The sequence below is a fragment of the Seriola aureovittata genome, chromosome 16 (assembly GCF_021018895.1).
Source record: "Seriola aureovittata isolate HTS-2021-v1 ecotype China chromosome 16, ASM2101889v1, whole genome shotgun sequence".
Lineage (NCBI taxonomy): Eukaryota > Metazoa > Chordata > Actinopteri > Carangiformes > Carangidae > Seriola > Seriola aureovittata.
Genome location: NC_079379.1, coordinates 802,690 through 830,068, shown reverse-complemented (window position 1 = coordinate 830,068; position 27,379 = coordinate 802,690). Strand labels below are relative to the sequence as shown.

Genomic DNA, 27,379 nt, shown 5'->3' with positions numbered 1-27,379 from the left:
CTCCACCAAAGCGAACCCTGGGGACCATGTTGACCTCGGCGTATCGGTCACCTCGCCTTCTCCAGCAACGCTGACGACCATCATTTCTGTGCAAGGTGACCCGACACTCATCAGTGAACAGGACGGTAGACCACTGCTGTATTGTCAAGGTCACATGGTCTAGTGCCCACTGCAAACGTTCACGGCGGTGTCTTGGTGTCAGTGGAGTCACCTGCAACGGTCGTCTGGCATTCAAGCCAAAGCGGTGGAGTCGGTTGCGAATGGTTTGTCTGGAAACCCTAGTACCCCTCACATCTCGTAAACGGGCCTGCAGCTGTGTGGCAGTTGCATAACGATGTCTGAGTGCATAGGTCCTTAGGTACTGGTCATCGTTGCGGTCTGTCACTCGTGGGGCTCCACTCCTGGGTCTGCCACGAACTCTGCCAGTAGTTCTGTGTCTTGATGCAAGTGTGCTGATGACACTTTGAGACACACCAAGTTCACGAGCAAGATCTGACTACCTGCCACCGACCCGAAGGCGCGCTATGGCCAGGTGGCGCTGCTCGTCCGTTAAGTGACGTCGTGTGTTCATGGCTGTTTGAATGATGAACTTGGAATGACTTACTGACAATACCAGCTTTTTATACCCACAGAATGTTGAAATTGATGCCACATTGAAAAGGGTTGTCTTTTAGTTTTTTGGTATTGGCCCCAATATGTAAGGCACACTGTACACAGTGAGAACTTTACGTGGTAAACACAAAATGAGGTGTGTCTATCACCCCAATACAATTGCCTCCCTATCCCAAAAATCTCTGAAGTGAAACAAACACCGTATGTATGAAATCCACTGAGTCTCTCACAATATCCCTAACTTATTGTGAGTAATGTATGTAATGTGGAGTCAGTTAGTTTGCAAACTGACAGCCAAATGTTTCCTGAATAAAATTGTGTCTATCTACATGTACGTCTCCATCTGCCTGAGTCTGATTGTCTTCCTGTCTGACTATCTGCCTCTGTCTGTGTACCTGTCAACCTGTCAATGCGTCCGTTTTTTGTGTTTGCGTGTCTCGGGTTCATGTGTGGGCGTGCGTGTGTGTGTGTGTGTGTGTGTCTATCTGTCTGTCTGTCTGTGTACCTGTTTGTGTCTGTCTGCCTCTCTTTCTGTCTGTGTACCTCTCTGCTTGTCTGTATTTATGTGTGTTTCTGTATGGAACACAATAAAGATGAATAACAATAGTGTGAATGCTGCAGCAATAATAACTACAAAATGCATTTCCTGTTGAAAATGTGTGTGAATGCTGAGAGCGGATTGAGATGATGAAGCAATACTGAAGTAACTCAAGCAATGGCTGAAGGTTAAAAGCAGAACTTGTAAGCTAGATGTTGAATGGGATGATATGGTTGAAAAACGCCTGAATTGCTGATGGAAGCAGCTCACATTTATTGAAGTACAGTGCTTTGAAAAATTAGATGCCAAAATTATAAACTGGAGGAGCTGAAATCCATTAGCTGCAAAAGTTAAAAAATTGAAACATGCTGTTGAAAGTCAAATTATAAAATGCCAAAATGCAAAAGGTGGAAGTAGTAATAAAATGCCATAAAAATGTGAAGTAGTAATCATTTGTATTAGTAAATGATAGATGGACTGCATCCTAAACAGTAGTAATAGGATACAACTCCTGAAGAAGCTGAACATTTTGATAGTTGAACGGTTTATATAGCACAAAGAATGCAGGAGTAGTTAACAACCGAAGGAAAGTAAAAAGAGGATCTGGAGTATAGCACCAGTGGAGCAGGTTAAATTCAATATGTCTGCTGCTGTATTACCTGTTGTTCTGTCCAGTCTGAACTGTTATCTCCCCCTATTGCTACTAATTTGTAAACAGCTTTCTGTCTGTGTGTTTCTGTGTGTTTCTGTGTGTGTGTGTGTGGGTGTGTGTGTCAGGGCTCAGAATGAGCTCCAAAAGTAATCCACTAATAAGAATATATGTAATGTGGAGTCAGTTAGATTTCAAACTGAAATTAACAGCCAAATGTTTCGTGAGTGAAACTATGTCTGTCTACCTTTCAATGTGTCCATTTGTGTGTGTGCGCGCGCGCTTGTGTGTGTATATGTGTGTGTCCCCGGTTTGTGTGTGTGTGTGTGTGTGTGTGTGTACCTGTCTGTTTCTGTCTGCCTGCCTTTCTGTCTGCATGCCTCACTGCTTGTCTGTATTTACGTGTCCAAACATCTAAAAGTAGTCCATCAATTAGAATATATGTAATGTGGAGTCAGTAAGATTTCAAACTCAAATTAACAGCCAAATGTTTCCTGAATGAAACTGTGTCTATCTGCCTGTCTATCTATTTACCTGTCTACCTTTCTATGTGTCCATTTCTGTGTGCGTGTGTGTGTGTGTGTGTGTGTGTGTGTATGTGTATATGTGTTTCTCTGGTTTGTGTGTTTGTGTGTGTGTGTTTGTGTGTGTGTGTGTGTGTGTGTGTGTGTGTGTGTGTGTGTGTGTGTGAGATAGTGGGAGAGAGATTCTGGCTGTTAAAGACACGGAGCTCATACAAATCTATTGGAGAAAGGGGTCAGTAAATCTCTCAAATTCCTGCCATTTAACACAAAACTGTACATAATTGCCACAAGACTCCCCGGAACACCTCTATGTGGTTTTGGTGTTTCTTGAGCCAAAAATGTGGAAATAGGAGTGAGTTACAAAAAAGGGTCAGTTCTGGTTTTCTCCTGAAATCAGCTCCTGAATTTGTATTGCAGTCTATGGGAGAGTTGAAGGGTACTCCCATCAGATTGAGGCTGACAGTTTAAATTCTGTTAGTCTCTGTGCTAAGGTAGTCACCTTATATGAAAGAAAACAAATGTGTCTACTAATGAGCAAGGAATGTTAAATCAAGATGGAAAGGGCTTAAAGGACGAGTTACACAGATTTTTTTCAGACAAGTTTTAGAGCTTCTACCACTCCATCAATGATATCATCCACTCTAGCCCTGAACATTGTGTGCAATACACACCCATTGTAAACTCAAAAATGATCTGAAAAAGCATGAAACTAAAACTGTGATAATTCAAAAACTGTACAAGACATCAAAACGTTAACTAAAAGGTTAATATCTCAATGTCTTGTGAACATTTAAAGTTTCAATGAAGTCTGTGGCTGAAAGTATGCTGAAGTAGTTGAAGCTCAAAGAGGCTGAAGCTTTCAAGGATTTGAACAGTCTCTAAATTAATTTGAAAGGCAAAATAATTTCAGGAAAACATTAATATTTTGAAAATGATTAATAGTAGAATAAAGTTGTATACATCTGGTAATCTACAGAACAAGCTGAATTCTTTGATAGTTGAATGGTTTCTGTATGCGAAAATATGAAGGAGTACTTGGAAACCGCAGAAAGGTGGAATAAGTAGCATTCACACTAAATATAAAGATTTGAAGAACAATAGTGTGAATGCCTCAGCATTCTAATAACTAATAATAATATAACTAATAATGAAATAATATGATAAAATATAACTAATAATAATATATGCCTTCAATGCTATTGCATTGCAGTACAACACTTTTGTTTTTGAAAGGCACTGGTGGCTGTAGCCTACTTTCTCACAGCTACACCAGGTGATGATTATTTGTTCATATGTTTAATTATGTGTGGTTGAATGACTTCCTATTCATAATCTTATTTATCATAATATTAATACTGTAAAAGTAACACTGTTCATTTAAACTTTCAAATAGAACCTATCTAATATATCTTAAAGAACATTGCACATTTCACAAACCAGCCCATCCCCAGAGAAAACCCAGATTCCTGCAGGTTTGGATTGTGCTACTCACCTTGTTGTACTCCACATGCAGTTTTTCTTGCTCATTCTCCAGCTTGTCTTTTAAGCTCTTCTGTTCAGAGATGTTGTCCTGGATCTGGATCATTCGCATGTTCCGCTCTGAATATCAATGGGACAAAAATCAATGGCACGATCACAATCTCTATACAGGAAAAAGCCCATGAGAGAGTGTACTGATGACAGATAGGCCCTCTGCTGCAGGCTAACGTTGTATGCTCTCAAGGTTACTGCCATGGCCTCTTCTCCACATCTGGCACCATCATCATTTTTTGGGGAGAACAATTCACACACATTCACAATAACTTAGCCACCCTGTACAACAGTTAATGCCACACAGTATATCTTCAATAAAATTGCATGATACCAGGCATAATTTCTGTGCTTTGGATCTAATAAATAGAGAAAAAAGTTTCTAACTGTATATTATAGAAACATTTTTTATTGATGCTTTGAATGCATCAGTAAAAATAAGTGCATGGCGCCGTATGAGTGGCTCTCAGCAAACATACATATATGCATCACATTTTCAGCTCAGACCTGTTTCTCAGAAGGAGAATAGAGGAAGATGGAAAGGGGGAAAAACATACATCTCATTAAATAATTTCCTATGAAATTAACGGATGTTATTTCAGGCAGGGTGGGGTGCCTCGACAACATTGCAAGAAACCAGTGTGTTTTTCATTCACCTCCTATACCCACTAGAAGCATGAATTCATAGTGTCAGAAAAGTAGAATACTATAACTAACACATAACCACTCCTGTATCATGCACATAACAGAGTGACCATCAGAAGAGAGACTCTGAAGAGTTATTTGGTAGCTAATGGATTATTCACGTGAGGATAAAGTATAACTTGTGCTTTAACAATGGAAGAGGAATTGTATAGTGGCTAACATGCTGTGATTTGACTTGTTTTCGGTCTGTTGAAAGGAGTATTCCACTGATTAGTATTGCACTCATGTAAAACTGTTGGACTCATGATGGACAGGTGTGTTCATACACCTGTAGTTTAGTTAATTTGATTGGGCCAAGGGAAAAATCTTTCTGAATGCATTATAAATGCTGCATTAAATTACTTAAATAATGCTTGGATTTTAAAAAAAGTTGTAATAACTGTTTTGTAACAAATTTTACTCTGAATGCCAATTTCAATGCCAATATTTTTCTCTACAAATGCTCTGTAGGTTTCTGCTCTTAATGCTTTCTTGTTTATTTATAGACATCTAAAGCATCAATTATGATTCTCACTCACTGCAAGCAAAGGTTTCAAAAGAGGAAAAGTGTTTTTTCTTTTTTCAGAGGCAGCTCTACCCACGTTACACAGGAATAAGAGGTAAAACAAGATTGGCAAGAAAATGAGAGGAAAATAAACTGCAGTCACTGGAGCTGTGGGAATAGTTTCCTCACCCAGGTAGTAATTGACAAAGTCTGCTGTGAGGGCCGGCTGCTTGTGCTTCCTGCGTCCGTCCAAGCTGGCGTTGGCGTCGGACGTGTCCACGGGGAAAATGTCGGTGCTGATGCCCATCAGCTCCGCCTTCCTCATCAGCTTCCTAATGGCTGAGGCACTGGAAGTCAGTGGTCGTGGCAGCTTTTCCCGGGGCACCCAAGCCTGAGGCCGGGTGTTCCTGGACAACTCTGCTTTTGCCCTGTACTGCTGCAGGCGGGTCGTGATACGGGCCTGCAGGAGGGACACAGACACACAACTGTTCATAGACATACTCCCACATTTTAAACCATCAGTGTTGCCACAGTGTTGCCACAAATCTGGAAATACATTACTGTCTAAAATTGTGTTTTAAAAGTATGCGTCCTGACCAAAAGTGGTTGTGATACATTTTTACTTTTTGGGGGGAGAGTTCAAAATGTTCAACATGCTCTCAGTCATAACTACGCATATTGCTTAATACAGTATTTTGTGTTGCTGGAACAGTTTCCACACCTGTCAGTCTCAATTGTGACATTTCCTCAAGATTATTCTCGCCCGTGGTGAGTGACGTAAGTGTACTGTCACTCACATTTTATGGACTCATAGTCACATTCAGGCTGTCCACAGACAAGTGTCATCTTGAAGGCTGAAGTCATGTCATCACATAAAGAAAGACAAATACCTCTCATATGGTTTTGGTAGAAACAATGAAAACTACTGCAGAATTTTGAGAGTCGTATGTAATTAAGCCTAGAGTGCGGACCACATTGTGTCACTCATGACAATATGTAGTGACTGAGGTTTGAACATGCCCACATACTTGTTAATGTGTGCAAGTGAACAGCGTGACTGGTGGTAATCTGCTTGTGCGTATGTGTCCCTTAGCAGTCTATGTGTGTATGTGCGCATCCACTCCAATCACAAAAAGCATACTGTCATTACCATGAAAACAAGTTGTCACCATTAGTCTGGTGTGTAATGCCAGCAGCAATATGCTTTTCTCCAAGCTCTCAAAGCAAAAAACAGAAAATGAGAACAGGGAAATCCAAACATGCAGAGAGAAGCAGGAAACCACTTCCAAGACTAGCACTAACCTACAGTGTGTGCTCACACTAGGGGTCATACAGAAGTCACGGTTAGGTACGTGCTTCGGTTTTGGGGTCACGGTTCAGTATGAATTCGGTGCAACGGGAAAAAAACAACAACTCCCAAATGCATAATTCTAGGTTTCTTCTCATTTAATTTGAACAGACAGTATGGTAGTAAGTTAGGGTTTGTTCCACCTAGTGTCGTTTAGAACTACCTGAGATTGTTGGCACAGCCTATAGTATATTAAACAGTGATCAAAACATACATTCTCACATAAGTCATATTTTTATGTAGTGCTGATAAAAAACAAAAGGCAACAGGTCACAATCAGCTACAAAACTGAAAAGCATCTGTTGTTATAAAAGTAAAAAATGTATATGTAGAGTAATAAAAAATACAACTTGTGCAAGTTGTATTTTAAATATACAGTCCCTGACAAAAGTCTTGTCGCTTGGGTACAAGTTGACCTTAAGTGCCCCTCAAATATATTTGTAATCAATTTTTTTTTTTTTACAAGAAATGGCTAATTTCAATCCCAACAGCTTTTGAAATAATGTTTTGGTGCCAAATGAAACTGCCCAAAAGCAACGTTCACAGCTTGGTAAAGCCCACTGAGTCAGTTTTTGACAGACAAAAGTCTTGTCGCTTTGTCATATGATGCACCCAATCCTAGATTACAGCCTCACCTGTGATCAATAATTGATCAATCAATTAGTGGGTTTGGATAAAAAGAACCCCAGCTCACCAGACCTTCACATCAACTGCAACTTGACCTCTGACAACATGCCTAAGATTCACCCTGAGACCAAAGCGTTGATTATCAAGAGGCTGAAGACCAGATCCACTGCTGAGGTGGCTGACACCTTCAATGTGTCTCAGCGTCAAGTACAAAGAATAAGAAAAAGATTTGAAGAGACTGGAGATGTTTTTGACAAGCCCAGGTCCGGCAGACCCCGCAAGACAACTGCTCGGGAGGACCGTTTGTTGGGTTGAAAATCCAAGGCCAGCCCCTTTTCCACTGCAGCAGAGCTCCACCAGGCCTGGTCACCTCAAGTCCCCGTGTCAACCAGGACAGTTTGTAGAATTCTGTCTCGAAATGGCCTCCATGGTCGAATCAGTGCCCAGAAACCAGCACTAAACAAAAGGCAATTAAAAAAACGTGTGGCATTTGCCAAGGCCCACAGCCTGCTAAAAGGATGGACGCTGGAAAAGTGGCAGAAGGTGGATTTCTCAGATGAATCTTCGGTTGAATTACATCACAGCGACCGCAAATGTTGCAGGAGACCTACTGGAGCCCGCATGGATCCGAGATTCACCCAGAAAACAGTTAAGTTTGGTGGCAGAAAAATCATGGTCTGGGGTTACATCCAGTATGGAGGTGTGCGAGAGATTTGCAGGGTGGAAGGCAATATCAATAGCCTAAAATATCAAGAAGAATTAGCTACCGCTTACATTCCCAACCGTAAAAGGGTTCAAATTTTGCAGCAGGATGGTGCTCCATCGTGTACTTCCATCTCTACATCAAAGTTCCTCAAGGCGAAGAAGATAAAGGTGCTCCAGGACTGGCCAGCCCAGTCACATGAACATCATTGAGCATGTCTGGGGCAGAATGAAAGAGGAAGCATGGAAGACGAAACTAAAGAATCTTGATGAACTCTGGGAGGCATGTAAGACTGCTTTCTTTGCTATTCTTGATGACTTCATCAATAACTTGTATGAATCATTTTCGAACCGCATGGATGCAGTCCTTCAAGCTCATGGAAGTCATACAAGATATTAAATATGGATCTCACAGCACCACTACTTAATTCACTGATGTTAGGCAACATATTTTTGTATTTGAAGTAAATTATTTGTTCAATTTTCACATTACTCTCTGTAGGCAAACTCTCTCTGTCTTGCCAAAATCTGACCTTTCTGTGTTCATTAAATGATCAATCTTTCTTCAGTGAAGCAAATTTATTTTAGTATATAGTTTAGTATTTTAACATAATTTGGGAGGGTTTTAGCTTTCATATGAGCCATTTCTAAAACCAATGGATTAATTAAAAGTGAGGTTATAAGCTGTTGTTTCTACAAAATGGATAAGTGACAAGACTTTTGTCAGGGACTGTATACACACACACTTCTTTTTCACTACTAATTACTTTTTACACACTTTATTGTGTTGTAGATTTAATTTAAATGAATTCTTATTTATTTTTAATTTCTATTTTAATCAGAAGAGAGGCTCAGAGCCCCTCCTCTGATTGGCTGACTTATTTCTGGGTGATGCACAGCCAAGCCAGCCACAGGTAACAGATTATAACCTGCTCCTGTCACTTGGTAAAACTAAAAGGTAAATGCAAATAGTTATTGTTCAGTCAGTGCTGAAAATGGACAGTCAAAATCAGAGTAAAATGCTCTGTCTGGATTTGGTGTGGAGCTATACAACAGAGTCTTGGGCGTGGTTCCAGTGCAATCTGGCCATGTCAGGGTTACTGTGGCAGACCCTGCTACCATGCCTCAAGCTCACTCTCCTCAGCTGATAGACCCTCCAGGTGAACCAGTACAGTGCCAGCGTGCATCAAGACCAGCCAGGGTAGTGTGCATGGCTGCAAAATCGTAGAACATTGGAACATTAGAACATGTTAAGGGAAATGCATAGAATGAACATCTACCAGCAGCGGTGTGACAGTGGCATATCGGGGAGAAATTATAATGGAAATATGCTTTGTCTGGGCAGCAGCTACAGAGACAAAGCCGTCAAGCAGCTTATCCATTTTTTGGAGCTCTGTCTCCAGGCACTGGATATCATCCCTCAACTGTAAATAAGCAAGTTCACAGTCCACACACACAACCATAATAACAGCTGCTTTTTACAGTCCAAGTGTAACTGTGGGTGTGCTGTGCTAAGGGCATAACTGAGGGAAATGACTGTAAAGTTGTGACATCAGAAAATTACAGAAGTCATGATAGCTAATTTAAGGCACAGTTTCTGCCAGTAGACTTTCTACTACCTGGCACTGGACCCCATTCCCACAAACCTCTTCAAAGCCATATCTCCCACCATTGAACCTGCACTAACATGTGATAAATATTTCACTGGCTGCGGGAACATTTCCAACTGCATTCAAACCGACTCATGTAACTCCTCTGATCAAAACGCCCTCACTTTACCCTGTTTATGTGGAGAACTGTCGGCCCATGTCACTATTTCCATTATTATCTAGGCGTATAGACAGATCAGCTTTTAAGCAGGTCTCAGAATTTCTATCATGGAACGACCTCCTTGATCCAGATCAGTTGGGCTTTAAGAGCGGCCACTCCAGTGAAACAGCCCTGTTGTCTGTGACATAAAATCTAACAGCAGCCAGAGCTGCAGCTCAGCCCGCAGTTCTTATCTTGCTGGACCTCTCAGCAGCCTTTAATACAGTGAACCATCTTGCCGTCTGTACTCTCTTGAATCCTATCTCACAGGGCAGTCCTTCAGTGTGTCATGGCAAGGACAAATGTCCCTATCCCATCCCCTCCTCATTGGAGTGCCACAAAAATCGGTTCTGGGACCCCTCCTCTTTGCAATATACACGTCCTCCTTGAGTCAAATCATCCACTCACATGGCTTCTCATATCATTGCTATGAAGACGACACCCAACTATACCTGCCCCCCCAGATGATCCAACTGTTGCTGCGTGGATCTCGACCTGTCTCTCTGATACACCACCTTCAACTAAACCTCTCTAAGACTGAACTCTACTCATCCCAGCCAATCAGTCTTTTCATCACAATATAAAAATCGCCTCTTAATCTCTTATCCCAACCAAGGTCATGGAAAGCAGGGGTGTCATGTGTGATGACCGGCTCTCCTTCTCATGTTGCATCCGTCATGCTACTTTGCTCTATACAAAATTAGTAAAATCAGGCCTTACTTGACTCAGTACTCCACTCAGCTCTTGGTCCAGACCATTGTTATCTCTCGCCTCGACAACTTTAATGCCCTTCTGACAGCCTTGACTTGACACTCTGACAGTGAAACCCTTACAGATGGTCCAAAATACGGCAACTCATCTGGTCTTGGATCAGCTACTCATTGACTATGCACATTTGGAGCGCTTCTTCACCTGATCGCCTTCACTTCTTCAATAGATGTAGTACTTGCACCAAGATCTCTGCAATCTACTACACTGAAGCTTTATTGATGAGCACAATTCTTCCCAATGATATTCCCTCATTTGGTGATGTGGTGGTGGTGGTGGTGGAGAGCGCTGTCTAACATGTCAGTCCAAACTCTTCCATAGGTGAACAGTTTGGTTGAGATTTGGTGACTGCAAAGGCCATAGCACATGATTCACATAATTTTCATATTGATCAAACCCTTCTGTGACCCCTCGTGCCCTGTGGATGGAAGGATTGTCATGCTGTTTCTCAGTTTTCAGGTTTTTCCTTTGTCACCATCTGTATATTATTTGTACACAGACCTGCTCTTTAATTTAAAAAAGATGCAGAAATCTCACTTTCTACAGCGGGACCATTCATTATTCTTGAGATGTATCTACAACTTGATTGGACTCAATTGTACTCTGGAGCAGGTTCTCTCCAAGGAGCTCTCTGTGTTTGGCTGCACTCATCCTTCCATCAATTCTGACCAGTTTCCTCATCCCTGCTGATGAGAAGCAACCCCATAGCATGTACTGCCACCACCATGCATCACCGTAGGAATTTTATTAGCCAGGTGATGAGCAGTGCCTTGTTCACTAGACACAGTGTTTGGAGTTCTGCTTGAAGAGTTCCTCTCACCAGACCGTCTGACTCAGTCTGTGCTTATGTGAATGTAAGGGAAGGTCCCCTGAAGTTTCAGAGCAAACAATCCAGCAGGACCAGCAGTTCCCTCAAAACACATTAGGAATGCTGGTTAACAACACATCAGAAACCAAAACAAACTTCCAACTCCAAGTTACCTGTCTGGTAGTATGTCTGAGCATGTAATAATATGTCCCTGTTTTAGTCACCATTTTACGCTCTATACTTAAGTCAATAAGTGTATCCACAGCATAGCTTGTTTAAATCTCATTTGATTGATTTGACAAACAACATCAATCAAAAGATTGACAATGTAGGGCTACCTTTCCCCGGACAACAGGGGACCACATCTACCCCCAGAATCATGGTATACACCTTCTTGGTGGTCAGACAAAAACAAATTTCCAATAGTTGTTCAGCAGAAGAAGTGAAAAGGAACAAGAGGAAAACAACTAACAGGTGAAAAAAAACAAACAGTTGAGAACTAAGGAAGCTCTCCTCCTTCATACCCCATCTGTCCTGATTCTGGCCCACTTATTCATCATTACTCATCTTGCAGCCTCAGCAGTCCATCAGTACAACACAAATTTATCAGCACTTTCTTTATTTGGATCCAGCTCTAAGAGATAAGATATCAACTTCACCATGGTGCACGAAAGTATGCCACAAAAACGTCCAGTCAACTTGCTTAAACCCTGATGCTTCCACGATAACTTTCATCTGCAACTCACAGTTAAACTGTTGTGCCTTTGATTTGACTCACTACTTCTCAGTAACAGACATTTCACCTTAAGGTCTCACATATCATCTACAAGATAGATTATAACTCTGCTATTAATTTATTCACTCACCATAGCCCTGTATTTCTATTCCCCCTTTCCTTCTATGCCTTTGTATTGCGTTTTTAGTGTTTGCCACTGTAGTATTAGTAATAAATGTGTGTGCACCGAAAATTGAGCTTTCTTGTGCTTGTATCTCAGTAACCTAACCTGAAAAGATCTGTACCTTGCAAACAATAACTAAGATTATTAAAATTACCTTCCTCAAAAAAAAAAAAAAAATCATGATTAAGATTAATAACAATCATAATTCCAGTTAATCTCTCGTTTGGCCAGCAAGAAGGATTATTCCCTCTGTTATTATATATTGTCTAATTATCGAATTATCTCAATTGACAAATAATTTCAGATGTAATTTATGCAATGTTTCACAATCCCCCCTCAGAATCAAAACCATATGAGCTCACAAAATTCCTACATGAAATAACAAACAGTGGGACACCCCAGTGGGTGTTTCATAAACAGTGGGACTTAAAGTGAAACTTAAAACATTGCACATAATATACCCTAAACCTAATCGCAAACCCAAACCTAGGCCTCATCTCCACTACTGAAGAAGTACACAGTAGCAAACTGCCCAGATTTAGGGCGTATGGATTGAGGTGCAAACACACATGCACATTTGGAAAGTTGAGGTTTGGCCGCTACAGCTGATGTAAATGAATGAACCTTACCTGAGCTTCAGGAGTAAGCTGTTTCTCTCGCTCCTGCAGGGAGACCTTACAGTAAGACTGTAAGGCCAGATAATTCTTTCTTTTCCACTTCCTGTCAAACCGGTCTGCATGCTGTTTGCAGTACGCAAAAAAAGGATCCGCTATATCCTAAAGAAACAAAAATGATATTCATGAGTGTAGCAGTTATATATATTTAGTCAAAACAGGGGCATTATCTTTTACAGCTTTTATTTTTTGCCTCCATTTATCACTCTGTCACAGGAAGAAATATGACGACAGCAGAAGCAGTTTTTCCAGCTGTTTGCTTCCTAGAATAATTGAAGCTTAGCTTGCTGCAGTCGAAGTTATCAACAGTTTGACTATGCTTGTTCTATTATGGTTTACTTGCGCTTGCATGTTCCTGGATGGTTAGCTTGCAGTTAACTCAAACTTAAACTTCAGTCCTCCTGATCAAGTTTTATCCATCCTCAAAAAGAAACCTCACATTTGTTCTGCTTCAACAGTCAGTACAAGTGCGGACACAGTGGTGACTGTTTGCATCATGCTGCCTTTAGCTAACAGGCTAGAAGCTAGACAGCAAGGGGCCAGGCCTGGTTTCAATGTGTAAATCTATCAATAATAACACTTGTGAGTGGGTGTGACAGAAGTTTTGCTAAAAAGCCCCACAAACAATTTTAAGTGGTACTTGAAGTACTTCAGCTTCAACATGTCATGTGACTAGTATATAGATGAGGTGTGGCACAAACAGAGGGCCGGTCTTTTGGGTTCTATGTCTGCATAATAAAATCTCAACTCTTTTAACAATGCGTCACTTCAGCTTGTCATTTAGACAGATGGCTAGCAGCATAGCACCTAATATTGAATTTTATTCACCCCTTTGAAAGTTAAGTGACAATATGCCATTGTTTGCTCCCCTTACCTCCTCCGCTGCAGCCTCAGACAGGAGTCCCTCCCTCTGTGCACAGGTAACATGGAAGTAGGACCGACACATTCCCGCATCGCAGCTGATGCACACACCAGTCCTGGCAAAACGGGTATCTTCACAGAAACTGCACTCCTACGTGAAACAGAATACAACACCGAGACTTCAAGCTGTAGCTGCAGTAAGGTTGCTTTCTTATACACGTATGTGCCATAGTTTCTCCCAGTGGTTAAGTCACATATCTACTCTAAAACAATGCATTTTCTCTTAAGAGCCACTGAAGACATGGTTTAAGTATGAAAACAGGGTGGATGAAATGTTGAAACGTTCTATCTCTGTCTTGGAGCTCGACTTCAAGGTTTTTTACTGACATTCATGTCCAAACAAACTACAGCACAGTGGCATGGTGTTCAGCAGCTGAAAAGGCCAAAAAGTGTCAATGATAGGGCTCGTGCAGCATTTTAAACAGGCCTCTATTCAACTATGTCACTGTCATGTGCTGTCAATAATTTCACTTAAACTCACATTTGAACTGCTTTCACAACAAACACTGAATCAGTGTAAACAAATAAGCTTCCCAAGTTTCTTTCAGAAAGTTTTGCATTTTCTAAATCTAGTGGACAATAATTTAAGCAGGAATGATGTCAAAACATGAACAATATGGATTAATCAAACACTTTATTAGGAACACCTGTACACCTGCTTATTCATGCAGTTATCCAATCAGCCAATCATGTGGCAGCATAAACTCTCCTGGATTTTCACACTCAACAGTCTGTAGAGTTTTAACTCAGAATGGAGCAACAACAAAAGCATCCAGTGAGCGGCAGCTCTGTGTTGATGAGAGAGGTCAGAGGTCAGAGGAGAATGGACAGATTTGTTGGTGCTGACAGAAAGGCTACGGTCACTCTTTACAACTGTGCTGAGCAGAGAAGCTTCAGAGTGAACACCATGTCCAACCTTCAACAGCAGAAGACCATGTAAGGTTCCACTTCCTGTCCTGAGGCTCCAGTGGACACGGACTCACCAACACTGGACACTTGGACAGATGGTAGAGTCAGAGTTTGAATCCATGGACCAACCTGCCTGGTGTCAACAGTCCAGGCTGGTGGTTGTGGTGGTGTGATGGTGTGGGGAATGTTTTTCTTCTTAATATCAATCAATCATGGTCTGAATGTCTCAGTCTATCTGAGTATTGTTCATCCATGTTCATCCTTCATGACCACAGTTCACCATCTTCTAATGGCTCCTTCCAGCAGGATAATGCTCAATGTCACAAACTGAAGTTTGTGACATTGTGAGTTCACACAGTGAGTTCAGTGAACTTCAGTCCCCCCCCCCCCCCCCCCCCCCCCTTCTCCAGACCTGAATCCAGCAGTTTTATCACTGGCAGCAGCATGTCAGACTCAAACACAAAGAGACTGGATAAGCTGGTCAAAAAGACTAGGTCTGTGCTTGGCAAGAGTCTGGACTCACTCAGGACTGTTGTGGAGAGACGCATGCAATGTAAGATGGAGGCCATCTTGGACAATACAAACCACCGTCTCTACAACATTCTGGCAGGACAGAGAAGCAGCTACAGCTGCAGAAAACGTCTCACCTCACTGCGCTGCAGAACAGAGAGGTTCAGGAGATCCTCTGTTCCCGCTGCCATCAGGCTATATAACACCTCAGCCAAAGAAAGTGGACTAATCTAATTATTATTGTTTATTTATCAACTGTTATTATTATTATTATTATTATTATCAACAATGAGCATGAATTTCCCCTAGGGGATAAATAAAATATGTATCTATCTATCTAGAACACTTTTGGGATGTGGTGGAACAGGAGATTGGCAGCATGAATGTGCAGCTGAAAAATCTGAAGAAATGATGTGATGCATCATTTCAAAGGAAAGTTCTAGTTCTAGTGGAATCCATGCCACAAAGAAATTTTGAGAACAAAAGGAGCAACTACCCAGTGTTTGTGTGATGCTCCTAATAGAGTGTTCGGTGAGTGTATAAAGTCAGGATACAGTAATCAAAAAGCAAATCTAAAACTGGCTCCTGCAGGATGTTAAGCATGACAATAAAACCTTACTAAAGCTATGCATCACTAAACTGCATCAGTATGTAAAAAGAGTACTTGCCTTGGCCCCGTATTTTGAATAATTCATTTCTGTGAGCGTCACTGGTCGTAGTTTATCGATGTCTCCAAATGCTACTCCAGGAACATAAAGTGCACAAACCACATGCACCCATCTGAAAATGAAGATGGAGAAAATCTAATTGGCTGATAAACTGGTTTGTTGAAGAGGAACAGCACAAACTACAACACATTAGTATGAAAATCATGACCTGAAAATGTTTCAAGATGAAAAGTAGTTTTTAAAAGGTGACATTTAAAATGTATTGACTTCTGCATGCTGATTTCAAGAAACATCACTAAATTGATCAAAATCGATGGCTATTGTTACGTTTGCATTCAGTGTAGTGAATTACTGCAAACAAAAGAAACTAAATATCATGAAATTGGCTGCAGTGACTTGCTCAGACACTTCAAAAAGAAATGGATTCATAGATTTATGTAGCCCCAGACTCTTGACTACAGTTTGCTGTGACACAATTTCAAATGCGGACTTTAAGGAAGAGAATCCGAAGTCCAATATAAAGATATCCATCTCTGGCAAGCAACCGCTTCACAGTTTAATTTGCTGTGTTTTTCATGCTCTAGTGAAGTAGTAAATTCGGGTGCAGCCTGGCTGAGGAGCACTATCAGCGATAACGTGGCTGAAGTCTCCACGCTTCACATAACACACTCTTTTCTCTCACTCCTTTTCTTCCTCTATCTCTTCTCTTCCCTCCATCCCCCTCTCTCATTCCTCTGCTAGTTCTCTCTCTCTCTCTCCAACTTCCTTTTCTCCCCAGCACTGAATATATGCACAATTTAGATAGCCTTTGGCTGCCTGCAGAATTTCGACCAGCTGAGGTTATTAGGTGATATTTGTTTCTGAACATGTTCCACTTGCTGCCCTCGTAAATATCAACTGACCACTGGGTCAGAGTGCTACTGTATCCCACCTCCCAGCGTCGGTCTCTTTGAAGATGCCATCCTGGTTGGGGCAGAGCTCACAGCTGGGAGTCACTCCATTCTTACAGGCATCACAGAACCAAGGCTCTGTCGAATTCTCCGAGGCTGAGCTCATGATCGAGTCACTTTCACCGTCCACGCCATAACACCCTGGAAACACAGAAAGGCATCGCCAGTGTGGCAATGTCAGTTACATTGTTGATTAAAGATAACATCAGTCATCCTATTTTCCATGTCACTGCCTCTGATATAGAGCAGTAATGTGAACATCACGATTTGTCACTACCCTCCAAGAAGCAGATGAGCACCTTTGAACAATGAGCTGTTTTAGTGGCCAGAGAGGCTGATTTGAAAGAATACAACCATGCAGCCAGTGTAACAAATAAGGGGGTCTTGGATCCCTTAATTGACAGCTAAGATCCCCTGAAAACCTGAAAATCTCATTTTTTTCTTTTAAGGGTAGAGGAGTTTTAAATTGATTTAATGATTAATTATTTTGTACTGACTGTAAAGTTCATTTTCATGTAATTTTCAGGGCATCCAAGCCATAGTTCTGTTCCGATGAGGAGGAAGCCAAGGCAGATGTGGCTGAAGTAGTGCACCACGGTTTGGAATCAAAAACAAACCAATGAATGAAAGATGTGCAACGACCAATTTCATGTCAAGGGTGGAAAGACTAAATGCAAATAGAAATACTGACAAGCAAAGCTCCTGGCAGAGGAAAAAGGTCTGCAGATACACAGTAGCATCAATTGTAATATACATATATAAGTATTTCTATTTTTTTAAATAAACAACATGTAACAAAGGTCAGCTTCTCAGATTTTATTGTATAAATACAGACTAACTGATATGTACTGATCTGTGCTGCCCTACTCAGCATCAAACATCAAACAGCTCACAACAGCTCAGACTTGGATTCTTTTGGGTTAAATCGGTATTTACACAAAACCACAGTTTATGTTTTGTATCATTTTTAGACCGTATCAGACTTTATAATGGGTGTGTGTTGCGCGGAATGCTAGAGTGGATGACATCATCGCTAGAAAGGGAGAAGTTCTAGAAACTCCTCTGAAAAAATTCTGTTAAACTCGTCCTCACGGCCACATATTTCAATATTCACACATCACTGCTTCCTCATTAGTGGACAAATTTGTCCAGTTTCATACAATGTGTCTACATCAGCACAGAGACTTACAGAATTTGAACATGAGCCTCAATGAGATGGGAGTACCCGCCACCTTTCCCATTGACTGCAATACAAATTCAGGAGCAGATTTTCTAAGAAATGCAGAAGTGACAGTATTTTGTTTCTCGCTCCTTTATCCACATTTTCTGGCTCTAGAAACAGTAAAGCCACATATGCAGTGCACAAAGGTCTTGTACCTGTCATGGTCTGCTCATGGTTCTGATAGGAGTTACCGTTTTTTCACAAAAAGCAGTCATTTGAGAGGCTCACCAAGCCCAAATGAAACCCAGCTCTGTGTCTTCCAGCTAGACACAGGTGTATGCTCAGGCTCCAAAGTGCCTAACTGCAATTAACTGGTTGATTTCATTGCTGTTGTCACCTGGAAACTGATATATCTGGTAACCTAAAGATGTTCTTTAATTTTATAGTTTTAATATAAATGAATAATGTTTTACCCCTCCTTCCCCATTTTCAAATGCAACGCAGTAACACGTTTACTCAGAAACATTTTCACTGACTTACTTTGTTTTTACACAGTGATTTTCACTAATAGTAGTGACGCTGTTCATGTGCTGACGTCAGTGTGGTGTCCCATCTCCAGTCGGTTTCTGTTACTGGTAGAGTTTATTGCTGCTCTGTCTCAACAGTTAATGTTGCTGTTTTCTTCATCACAGTGTCTAACTACCTGCTGTACATTTAAACTTACACTAGTTCTGCTCCAGCACCAGAGCTCTCTGCTCCTTTTAGCAACTTTCATTTACTCAGCAGTTGTTTACATACTGTTCAGAGCTGCTAGTTATTTTAGCTTAACAATTAGCACTAGCTTCTCTCTCTCCCTCTCTCTCGCTCGCTCGCTCTGTGTGATGGTGTTGTAACTTCAGTGTAGAGGATTGTGATATTTACTACATCTTCAGCGATGTCTGCTGTCTTTAGGCACAACTCCACTCGCTAACCAGAGCTAACTGCAAACTCTAACTGCCATCTCTGAAAGTTTTTCTCAAAAAAGTTAGACAAGCTCTTTTAAACCCCATAATTTCCAACCTTCATTGACAATTTTATTTTAAAAATGTAAAGATTTTTTTTTGTCCTGTATCACCCAGTTTTGGTCTCATTCAAGTTTCTGAGGAAGTGATGGGAGTGCTCTCCACCACCCCCAATGGCTGCAATACAAATTCAGGAACAGGTGTTACTGGGCAGAAATGGGCAAAGCTGATTCTGATTGGCTAATTTAAACTCATTCATTCTTAGCCTTTCAACTCAGGTATGAGAGCAACTCTAAGATAAATCAACACAGTGTATTTGCATGTACTTATATGTGCACTTTGATGTGTGGTTCTTTGCGTGTGGGTACATGTCTTTCTATAAGTGTAAGGACAATTTTGGTTAAAAACCATTATTGTGAGGTCATTTTGGCCAGTCCTGACACAACAAAGGGCTGTTCGAAGGTTAGAAGACACATGAACTCCATCAACATCATATGGATATTAACTGTATAAGTGTCTCAACTTGGTAACACAAGCTTTTTGGAGGCTCTGCGGTAGACAGCTCTACTGCCACACACAACAATACACACACAAAAAGGTAAGAGGTAAGGTAGGTCTTAAAAGTTAGATCTTAGAAGCTATCGTCTATATGGGGATATAGTGGTATAGCTTTACTGCAGATCAACTTCTGTTAGAGCATGTACATGTGTTTGTGTTTGTTTCTCTCTCTCTCTCTCTCTCTCTCTCTCTCTCTCTCTCTCTCTCTCTTCTCTCTCTCTCTCCTCTCTCTCTCTCTCTCTCTCTCTCTCTCTCCTCTCTCTCTCTCTCTCTCTCTCTCTCTCTCTCTCTCTCTCTCTCTCTCTCTCTCTCTCTCTCTCTCTCTGTGTGTGTGTGAGGGGCGGGGGCAGCTTTGTGTCGTATGCTGAAGCACAGTGCAGCACAGAGACACAGACCCTGCACTTAGTCTCAATGGCAGAGAGAGCTAAACATTTTTAAGTGTGGTTCAGACTTTTGCATGTAAGAACGGAAACACAAGCAATCTCTGGAAACATCCAGTTAAAGTCTGTTACATACAGACTGAAAAATGTACAGTTCACAGTTTTTGACTAGCTTGTAGTTCATCCGTCATTGTGTCATGTGTGTTCTGTATGCTGCAGCCTGGAGCCACACACAGTAAATTAAATTATGCAGACATGGGTTAATGATGAAAAACTAATAGCCATCTGATTGTTATTGGCACATTCTTTGTTTGTTTGTTAAGCAATGCTATGAGAAAGAAAGCAAAATTAATTCTGTTTTTCATTTGTTTTGTTTTTTTTTTTTACAAAATGACAAAAAAGTACTGATAACAGTAACGTTAAAGTACCAGATCGATAAGTGGTATCGATAAAAGTAGTAGTACTGTTAAATTCTTAACAATAACCGTCCCTACACACTATGCCATTCGTTTGTCTGCTATTGTCACTGTTCATTGTCACGATTCGTTACAAAAATAAATAAATAATGAGGGAGTAAAAACTGCCTCCACTGGACAACCCTTGATTTGTGGTCAACAGTGCAAAAGAAATGTTGTTCAGGTTAGGTGTTTTGACAGCTCTTCTAGCTACTGGAATTTAAGGACAATGCTGTGACAAATCAGTATATAGTTACATACTGGTATTGCTTTATGACATAGACTCAACTGACTCAAATCTCCACCTTAACAATCAGTGTTAATATTGTTTATTGTTCTCTATAATACATGTAACCATGTGGTTGACTGTTCTAACTCTCTCTCTATATTGGAAACACGTCAAATGGCTCCATGGTCCGAAGCTGTCAATCTTCTGTGACACTGCAGCACCAGAGAATGAACATTTAATAAAAAAATTTAGCCTGAGAGAAGCAAGAAGAAGCCAAGCGAAAGCATTTTAATGTTGTCCTCTTAATTTTCTGAGGTTGCCTTAACAATTACTAGGCTGATGTGGTTTCTATGGCAGCTATTACACCAGGCAAACGTGCTCTCCACTACCAATGAGGGCAGCAATCTGTACTCTGCCTCCGTTGGAGAGATAACACTCTAACTCCTAATTCAGCCTTTGGGCTTTTTGAGCAATGGGAAAGACTCACAAATCAAAAGCCCAGTGTACTGCATGTCCGTCAATGTGTGCCACACTGGGGAGCTGGCTCAGCATCGAAAGCAAAACGTGGGGCAGACAGAGTTGTATATTTAGCTCTGCACTGTTTGGTGGGTACATGTCCTTTTCTGATTGAGAGACCATTTGCTGTGTGCCATGGTGAATCACTAATTTTGAACTCTTCAGTTTTCAGGTTCAGGTTTTACAGCATCTTCAGTATTTACAGGTTTCTGGTTTCTTCTTAAAATAAACTAAAATGAAGGATAAACCAGTTAAGCTACTGATAACTCCACTGGTGCAATTAATTCACAGCTGAATTATGTCCTAACCTTCAAAAGAGAAGATCTACGTAGAACCTAACTACCCAAGATGTGGAGATAACTGCTGCGTATCTCTACCCTGATTTTCCTCCACAGTATGTGGTAAGAGCAGGATGCTAGCTACAAAATACTTCCATTCAACCTGTATTTTCTTATAAACAGGTATTACTGGAACACCTCTGGCAACAGTTGGGTGCTTCATCTTCACTGATTGGGCTTTGAACTGTGGAACTGGGGGTTGTGAATGACCACCATGCTGGCTTAACCGATTTATGGCTGAACCGTGGCACAAATCTTGGGTGTTCCTTTTGAAATAAGTTACAAAGCTCAGACCGTTAAGCCATGGGTTGCTGGCTAATATGAGCTAAGCTGACAAAAAGTGATGACTACAGGATAGCTTCATAATCCCTGAAGGAAAGATTATCCTTGTCAGAAATGACAAGCTTGGCAGAAAAAAAAAAGAAGGGGCAAGGTAGAGTCGACTGAACCAAGAGAAGTACTTTTAACTGTATTGAAATTTCATAAAAAGAATAGTTTGATTGCCTTCAACAAACATATGCAGATGTATCCCAACATGAAAATATGAAACCATGTGTGCATGAAGACACAGAATAAAGGTAATGGAGGGGAATGTTTATCCATGGGATGAAAGAAAAAGGGATGAGCACCTCACAAGAGTGTTTCACAGTAATCATCTGTCTGTGCAAAGGTTTCTACATCTCCTAACAGGATCTGTTGAACTCAGAGTGGTCTTTGGGTTCTTGATCATCTCTCATACCAAGACCCTTCTTGGCCGGGTGGATCAAGGAAGAGTCCTGGTTGTTCCACACTTCATGTCAGAATAATGGAGACCACAGTTCTTCTTGAGAACCTTCAATGCAGCAGAAATGTTTTTGAGCCTCGACACAATCCTGTCTCTGGCTTTGCAGCCAGTTTCTTCCTCCTTATGGTTTCTGCTCTGATTTTTATATAGATAGTGTGTGTCTTTCCACATTATGTCCAATCACCTGAGCTTACCATAGGTGGACTCACATCAAGGTGTAGAAACATCTCAGAGATGATCAAGAGAAATGGAGGAACCTGAGCTAAACTAAATGACAAGGGTCACAGCAAAGTGTCTGAATACTTATGTCAATGTGATATTTTAGTTTTTCCTTTTTAATAAATTTCCTCAAATAGCTAAAATTCTGTTTTCGCTTTATTATTATATGGGATTCACTGTAGACTGATGATGGATTTTTTTTTTTATTTTATAGTAAAGCTGCAACATAACAAAATGTCAAAGAATTCTGAATGCACTGTAGCTGTGCGTGTACCAAATAACTCAACCAGGCAACATATTTAAAAGAAAAATAACAATAAATGAGAGGAGAAACATAATGAATGCAGATACTTCCATACAGAGTTCAATGGTCAGTGAATGGTTTGATGAGGATGGAAACCAGATCTGAGCCCAACTGAACACTTATGTAAGACATATATCTCCAATATAACCTTCAGAACAATAAATGATGAAATAGCAAATTGAAGACTCTATGACAAGGACTGAAACTGTTCTGCAGGCTTGTGGAGAAACAAAACCTTAATATGCCATTTTACGTTGGATTTTCCATTTGTCACAATAATGATCAAGTTGTTTAAAGTCATTTTTAAGCAAGAATGCTAAAAAAAAAAAAAAAGTCACTTATCACAGTTTTTCAAATATAAACATTTACTGTTTTTTTGTCTTTTATGGAAGTAGCTGAATATCTTTGGATTCTCGACTGTTAGTCAGACAAACAATCTGAATACAACAGCTGTGTCCCAATGTTTCATGCTTTAGAAGCTGGATCTAAAGATCCGACTGGAATGTCCCATTTGGAAGGCTCCTTCAAATGCGGCCAAAAAATTGCGGCCCAACCTACCCCTAGATTGATTGCGTTCTGGTAATGGCAGCAAACAACACAGACAGGGAGCCTGAAGATTACACAACTTTTTGTGAAAAAAAGTTGTCTTGTTAAAGTTGCTAGGCAACAGGAGCCACGCTTTGCGACGCAACAGTAAAGGCAGGTACAGCTGGTTATGCAAAGCGAAACTTCTCCGTAGGCCTTTTACGTACCTGGTTTGGCCGCTACCACACCTTCAAAGACCGTGTCCTCCGAAGGATGCAGCCCCTAAATTGGGACATTTATACTTGAGCTCTGGGAAAAATGTATATCTTAGAGTGTTCTCTGGGCTTCTATAAAAATGCTGACTGAACCTTTGGCACATTTGACTTTGTACTGTTAAATGAGATTTTTCAGACTAAACAAATTAATCAGTGAAAAAATCAGCAATCTTATCAAAACCAAAACCTATATGGCTGAACCACGTCAAGTCAATTTGAGAAATCGAGGACATAGTTGAAAACTGTTGTGGAAGTCACTAAATATTGATAGATGACGTAATATGCTGATCAGCATATGGATGATATCTTCATGTGGTATTTGCATTATGCCTAGTGTCAGCTGGTTTCAGCTCTTTATTTATTTGCTTCTTTCCTACTCTTTGCTTCTCTCGATCTCCCTCTCTCTCGTTCGCTCGGTGTGGTGTTGTTGTAATTTCACTGTAGAGAATTGTGATATTTACTACATCTTCAGCCACATCCGCTGTCTTTAGGCAAAGCTCCACTCGCTAACCGGACTAAAATTTACTATAATTAATAATGATAATTATTCATGTTATTAGCTGTCATTTCTATCTTCATCAGTAGGAGCTCTACAGTTGCCATCACATAATTTTTTTTGTCCTGTATCACCCAGTTTTGGTCTCTTTCTGATTCTCATTCGTTTACAGTTTTTGAGGAAGTGATGGAAGTACCCGCCACCTCTCCCGTTGACTGCAATACAAATTCAGGAGCATGTGTTACTGGGCAGAAATGGGTATAGCTGATTCTGATTGGCTAATTAAACTCATGAATTCTTAGCCTTTTAACTCAGGTATGAGAGCAATTGAATTAACACAGAGTATTTGCGTGTGTTTGCGTGTACTTGTGTGTGCGTATTGATGTGTGGTTCTTTGCGTGTGTGTACATGTCTTTCTATAAGTGGCGCGACAATTTTGGTTAAAAACCATTATTGTGAGGTCATTTTGGCCGGTACTGACAACTTCAAAGGGCTGTTTGAAGGTTAAGCTTATGCAGTTACCAACACCACACACACACATACATTGAAAGACACACAAACTCCATCATCACCATATGGATATTAACTGTATAAGTGTCTCAACCTGGTAACACAAGCTTTTTGGAGGCTCTATTTTAGACAGCTCTACTGCCACACACAACAATGCACACGCATATTGACAGACACACACAAACAACATCTTACTTTTTTGATATTAACCCTCAAAATAAAAGTCTCAACATGGTAAGAGGGAATTATTGGCTCCGTTATACAAAACCTACAGCCAAACACAGAAGCACAGACACTTTCAAAATAAGAGTCTCAAAAAGGTAAGAGATAAGGTAGGTCATAAAAGTTATATCGTCTTTTATGAAGCTATCGTCTATATGAGGATATAGTGGTATAGCTTTATTGAACTTCTGTTAGAGCATGTACATGTGTTTGAAAATTACAAATTTGGGTTTGAAACCATCAGTGTGAGGTTATTTTGGCCAGTCCTGACAGCTTCAAAAGGCTTTTTGAGGGACAACTGCATTGACTGAGGTCAGTGTCAGGATAAGTCTCTGACATGAATGAAACTGAAAGGTCCTTTGTACAGATTGAAACGTGAGGAGTGAAGTACATGCACCAAGCAGCAGGCAAATTCAAAATTTCTCCAGGAATTTTCTATTTAATTATTAACATTTATCTTTTTTACAGCAAACTATCATTGACAAGCAAACACTGCTGTCATGTAATGACGAAATAAGCAACCTGGATTTACAGCCTACTGAATAAAGGAAAAACAGCAGAGCTTAACACATGAATATCAGAAAAAAGGGCCGTTTGGCATTTACAGTCAAGTGAAAAAAGAAGCAAAATAGGAACTTGTGTTATGGTAAAAATGCCTGCCTGTATGACTGGCCAGAGGCTGATAATCAACAGGCAGGCAAGTAACAGGACTCCTCTATGTACCCTGTGTAGATGCTTGCTTTGTAGACACCTGCTCATCCCATCTTTTGATCTCTTGCTATCTTTCATGTTAGCCTCTCTTCTTGTCTGAGAAGGGATGATGGTGTCCGGACAGTAATGCAAACACAAGAACAAAGAAAAGCAGTGCAGTCGAGCATCAAGACGGAGTCCAGATACTGGCAGCTCATCTCTCATCTCTACCTCAAAGTCCTCCCTCGTTTAACCTTGTCTCAACCTTGAAAAAGGCTCTTTCTGATGGTAAAATGAGCTAGCATGTTACAAGGACACCTTTTCAGCAGAGGTGCATGATTATTTCCGATATTAGGACTATCCATCTCACAAGTCCTCAAATTAGCGAATCAAGATTTCAAGATATAGATTTAAAAATAAGACTTAAAAAATAAATTAGAAAATATGATTTTATAGAACATTTTTTCTGTTGATCTATATAATTTAGTCTATATGCTGTTGGAAAACCAACCAACCATGCAACACTAGAGCAGCTTCAGTGCTCCTGGGCTTTGTTTCTACAAGTGTCTGGACTCTACTGGAGGATGAACCATTCTTCATAAAGATATTCCCTTAGTGTTTAGATGATGGTGGTGGAGAGTGCTGTCCAACACGTCAATCAAATTCTTTCAATGGTGTTCAACTGGGTTTAGAATTGGTGACTGTGAAGGCCATAGAATATGATTCACATCGTTTTCATATTCATTAAATCCTCCAGTGACACCTTGTGCCCTGTGGAGGAGGACATTGTCATCCTGTCTCTCTCATTTTTCAGGTTTCTTCAGGTTTTTCTTTTAATTTCTGGATATAAGAGATAAAATGGGCCCCTTAGGCGCTCATAACCTATTTGTGGCCAATAAAGAGACTATCACAGTCAGTTAATAAGAATATAATGGTCAATTACTCAAATTTAGTAAAACAAAGCACATGCCACCATCTGCATCATTAGTTGACAGCAGACAGCAGCATCAGAGCAAGGAAAGTTTAGTTTACAGCGGCAAATCCGCAAAATAGAGAAGCTGCAAGGCATCTACTGTTGTGGCATTTTTACTTGATAAATGATTGAAACGATAATTTGATTTGATTATTTGAAACACATTGTGGACTAATTTTCTGTCAACTGACCAAGTGCTTAATGAACTATTCCTTTCAGCAAGAATAATATTTTTGTTCAACATGTCCACTGTAAAACTTTCCATATCTCTAAAAACACTGGCCTTTGTAATGTTCAACAGGTTACTGTTGTTACACCAGCTATGTTGCATTCAAAGATAATGATCATGTAGTAAAAAGAGGTTGCACCATAAAAATTAGAGCGAGTGGAAGTCATTCCTGATTAACTATTACCAGGGCAGATTGGTTAGTGAGTAAGGATAGATGAGCCAAAAGGATTGTTTCATTGATACTTACATTGGACTGGGAGCATATTGTCCATGACGGACTATCTCTTTAAATGTGCAGTTACCATTATGTGGAATAGAGTATGAGACTGACTTTAAGCTGCATCCATTTGAGATGGGAATATCTTCTGGCACCACTTGGTTAGCTGTATGAGAACCCCTCTCTGCCTCCCCATTTCCTGTCTCTCTCTACTATCCTGTCTAATAAAGGTACAAAAGCCCAAAAAAATATACTTAAAAAAAAAAAAAGTGATGAGAGGATGTAACTATTTAATTCACTGGGCACCTCAGAGGCTACCGGCAGCTACCAGACACTTTTAAGGTGGAATGTTTTCTTGAGTGTTACTTGATGTTGATTGATGTTTGGAAATCAATCAATACACCCTCAATGTCAATATTCAGCTCTCTACATGACATACACTTTAGTGATGACTGGATCTTAAAGCTCATAAAATTTTCATCAACTTGATTATTTGAACTATAGATATTTTATTTCATCAGTTGGAGAAAAAAAGTAGCCGAGCATCATTCCAGTGGTTCCAGCAGTTCTACACCTGGGGACATTATGTTACCCTATTAGCCAGAGAGAAAGAGAAGTGACCAAAAAAGCAAGTGTGTCCCGTTTTGCTGCCTCTCTCCCT

At 40.5% G+C, this 27,379-nt stretch overlaps 1 protein-coding gene across 3 annotated transcripts in view; it reads right to left on the bottom strand.

Annotated features, from left to right (window-relative positions):
• The window catches only part of phf14 (PHD finger protein 14), a 143,526-nt gene that overhangs the window by 93,944 nt on the left and 22,203 nt on the right, over positions 1-27,379 (bottom strand). For all 3 annotated transcript variants that reach the window (XM_056398743.1, XM_056398744.1, XM_056398745.1), the window contains exons 5-10: positions 16,617-16,776; positions 15,686-15,797; positions 13,552-13,689; positions 12,633-12,779; positions 5,232-5,502; positions 3,816-3,922 (exon numbers count right to left, since the gene is read on the bottom strand). In XM_056398743.1, coding sequence (XP_056254718.1) covers positions 3,816-3,922; positions 5,232-5,502; positions 12,633-12,779; positions 13,552-13,689; positions 15,686-15,797; positions 16,617-16,776 — 935 coding nt within the window. The remainder of the gene's footprint in view (positions 1-3,815; positions 3,923-5,231; positions 5,503-12,632; positions 12,780-13,551; positions 13,690-15,685; positions 15,798-16,616; positions 16,777-27,379) is intronic.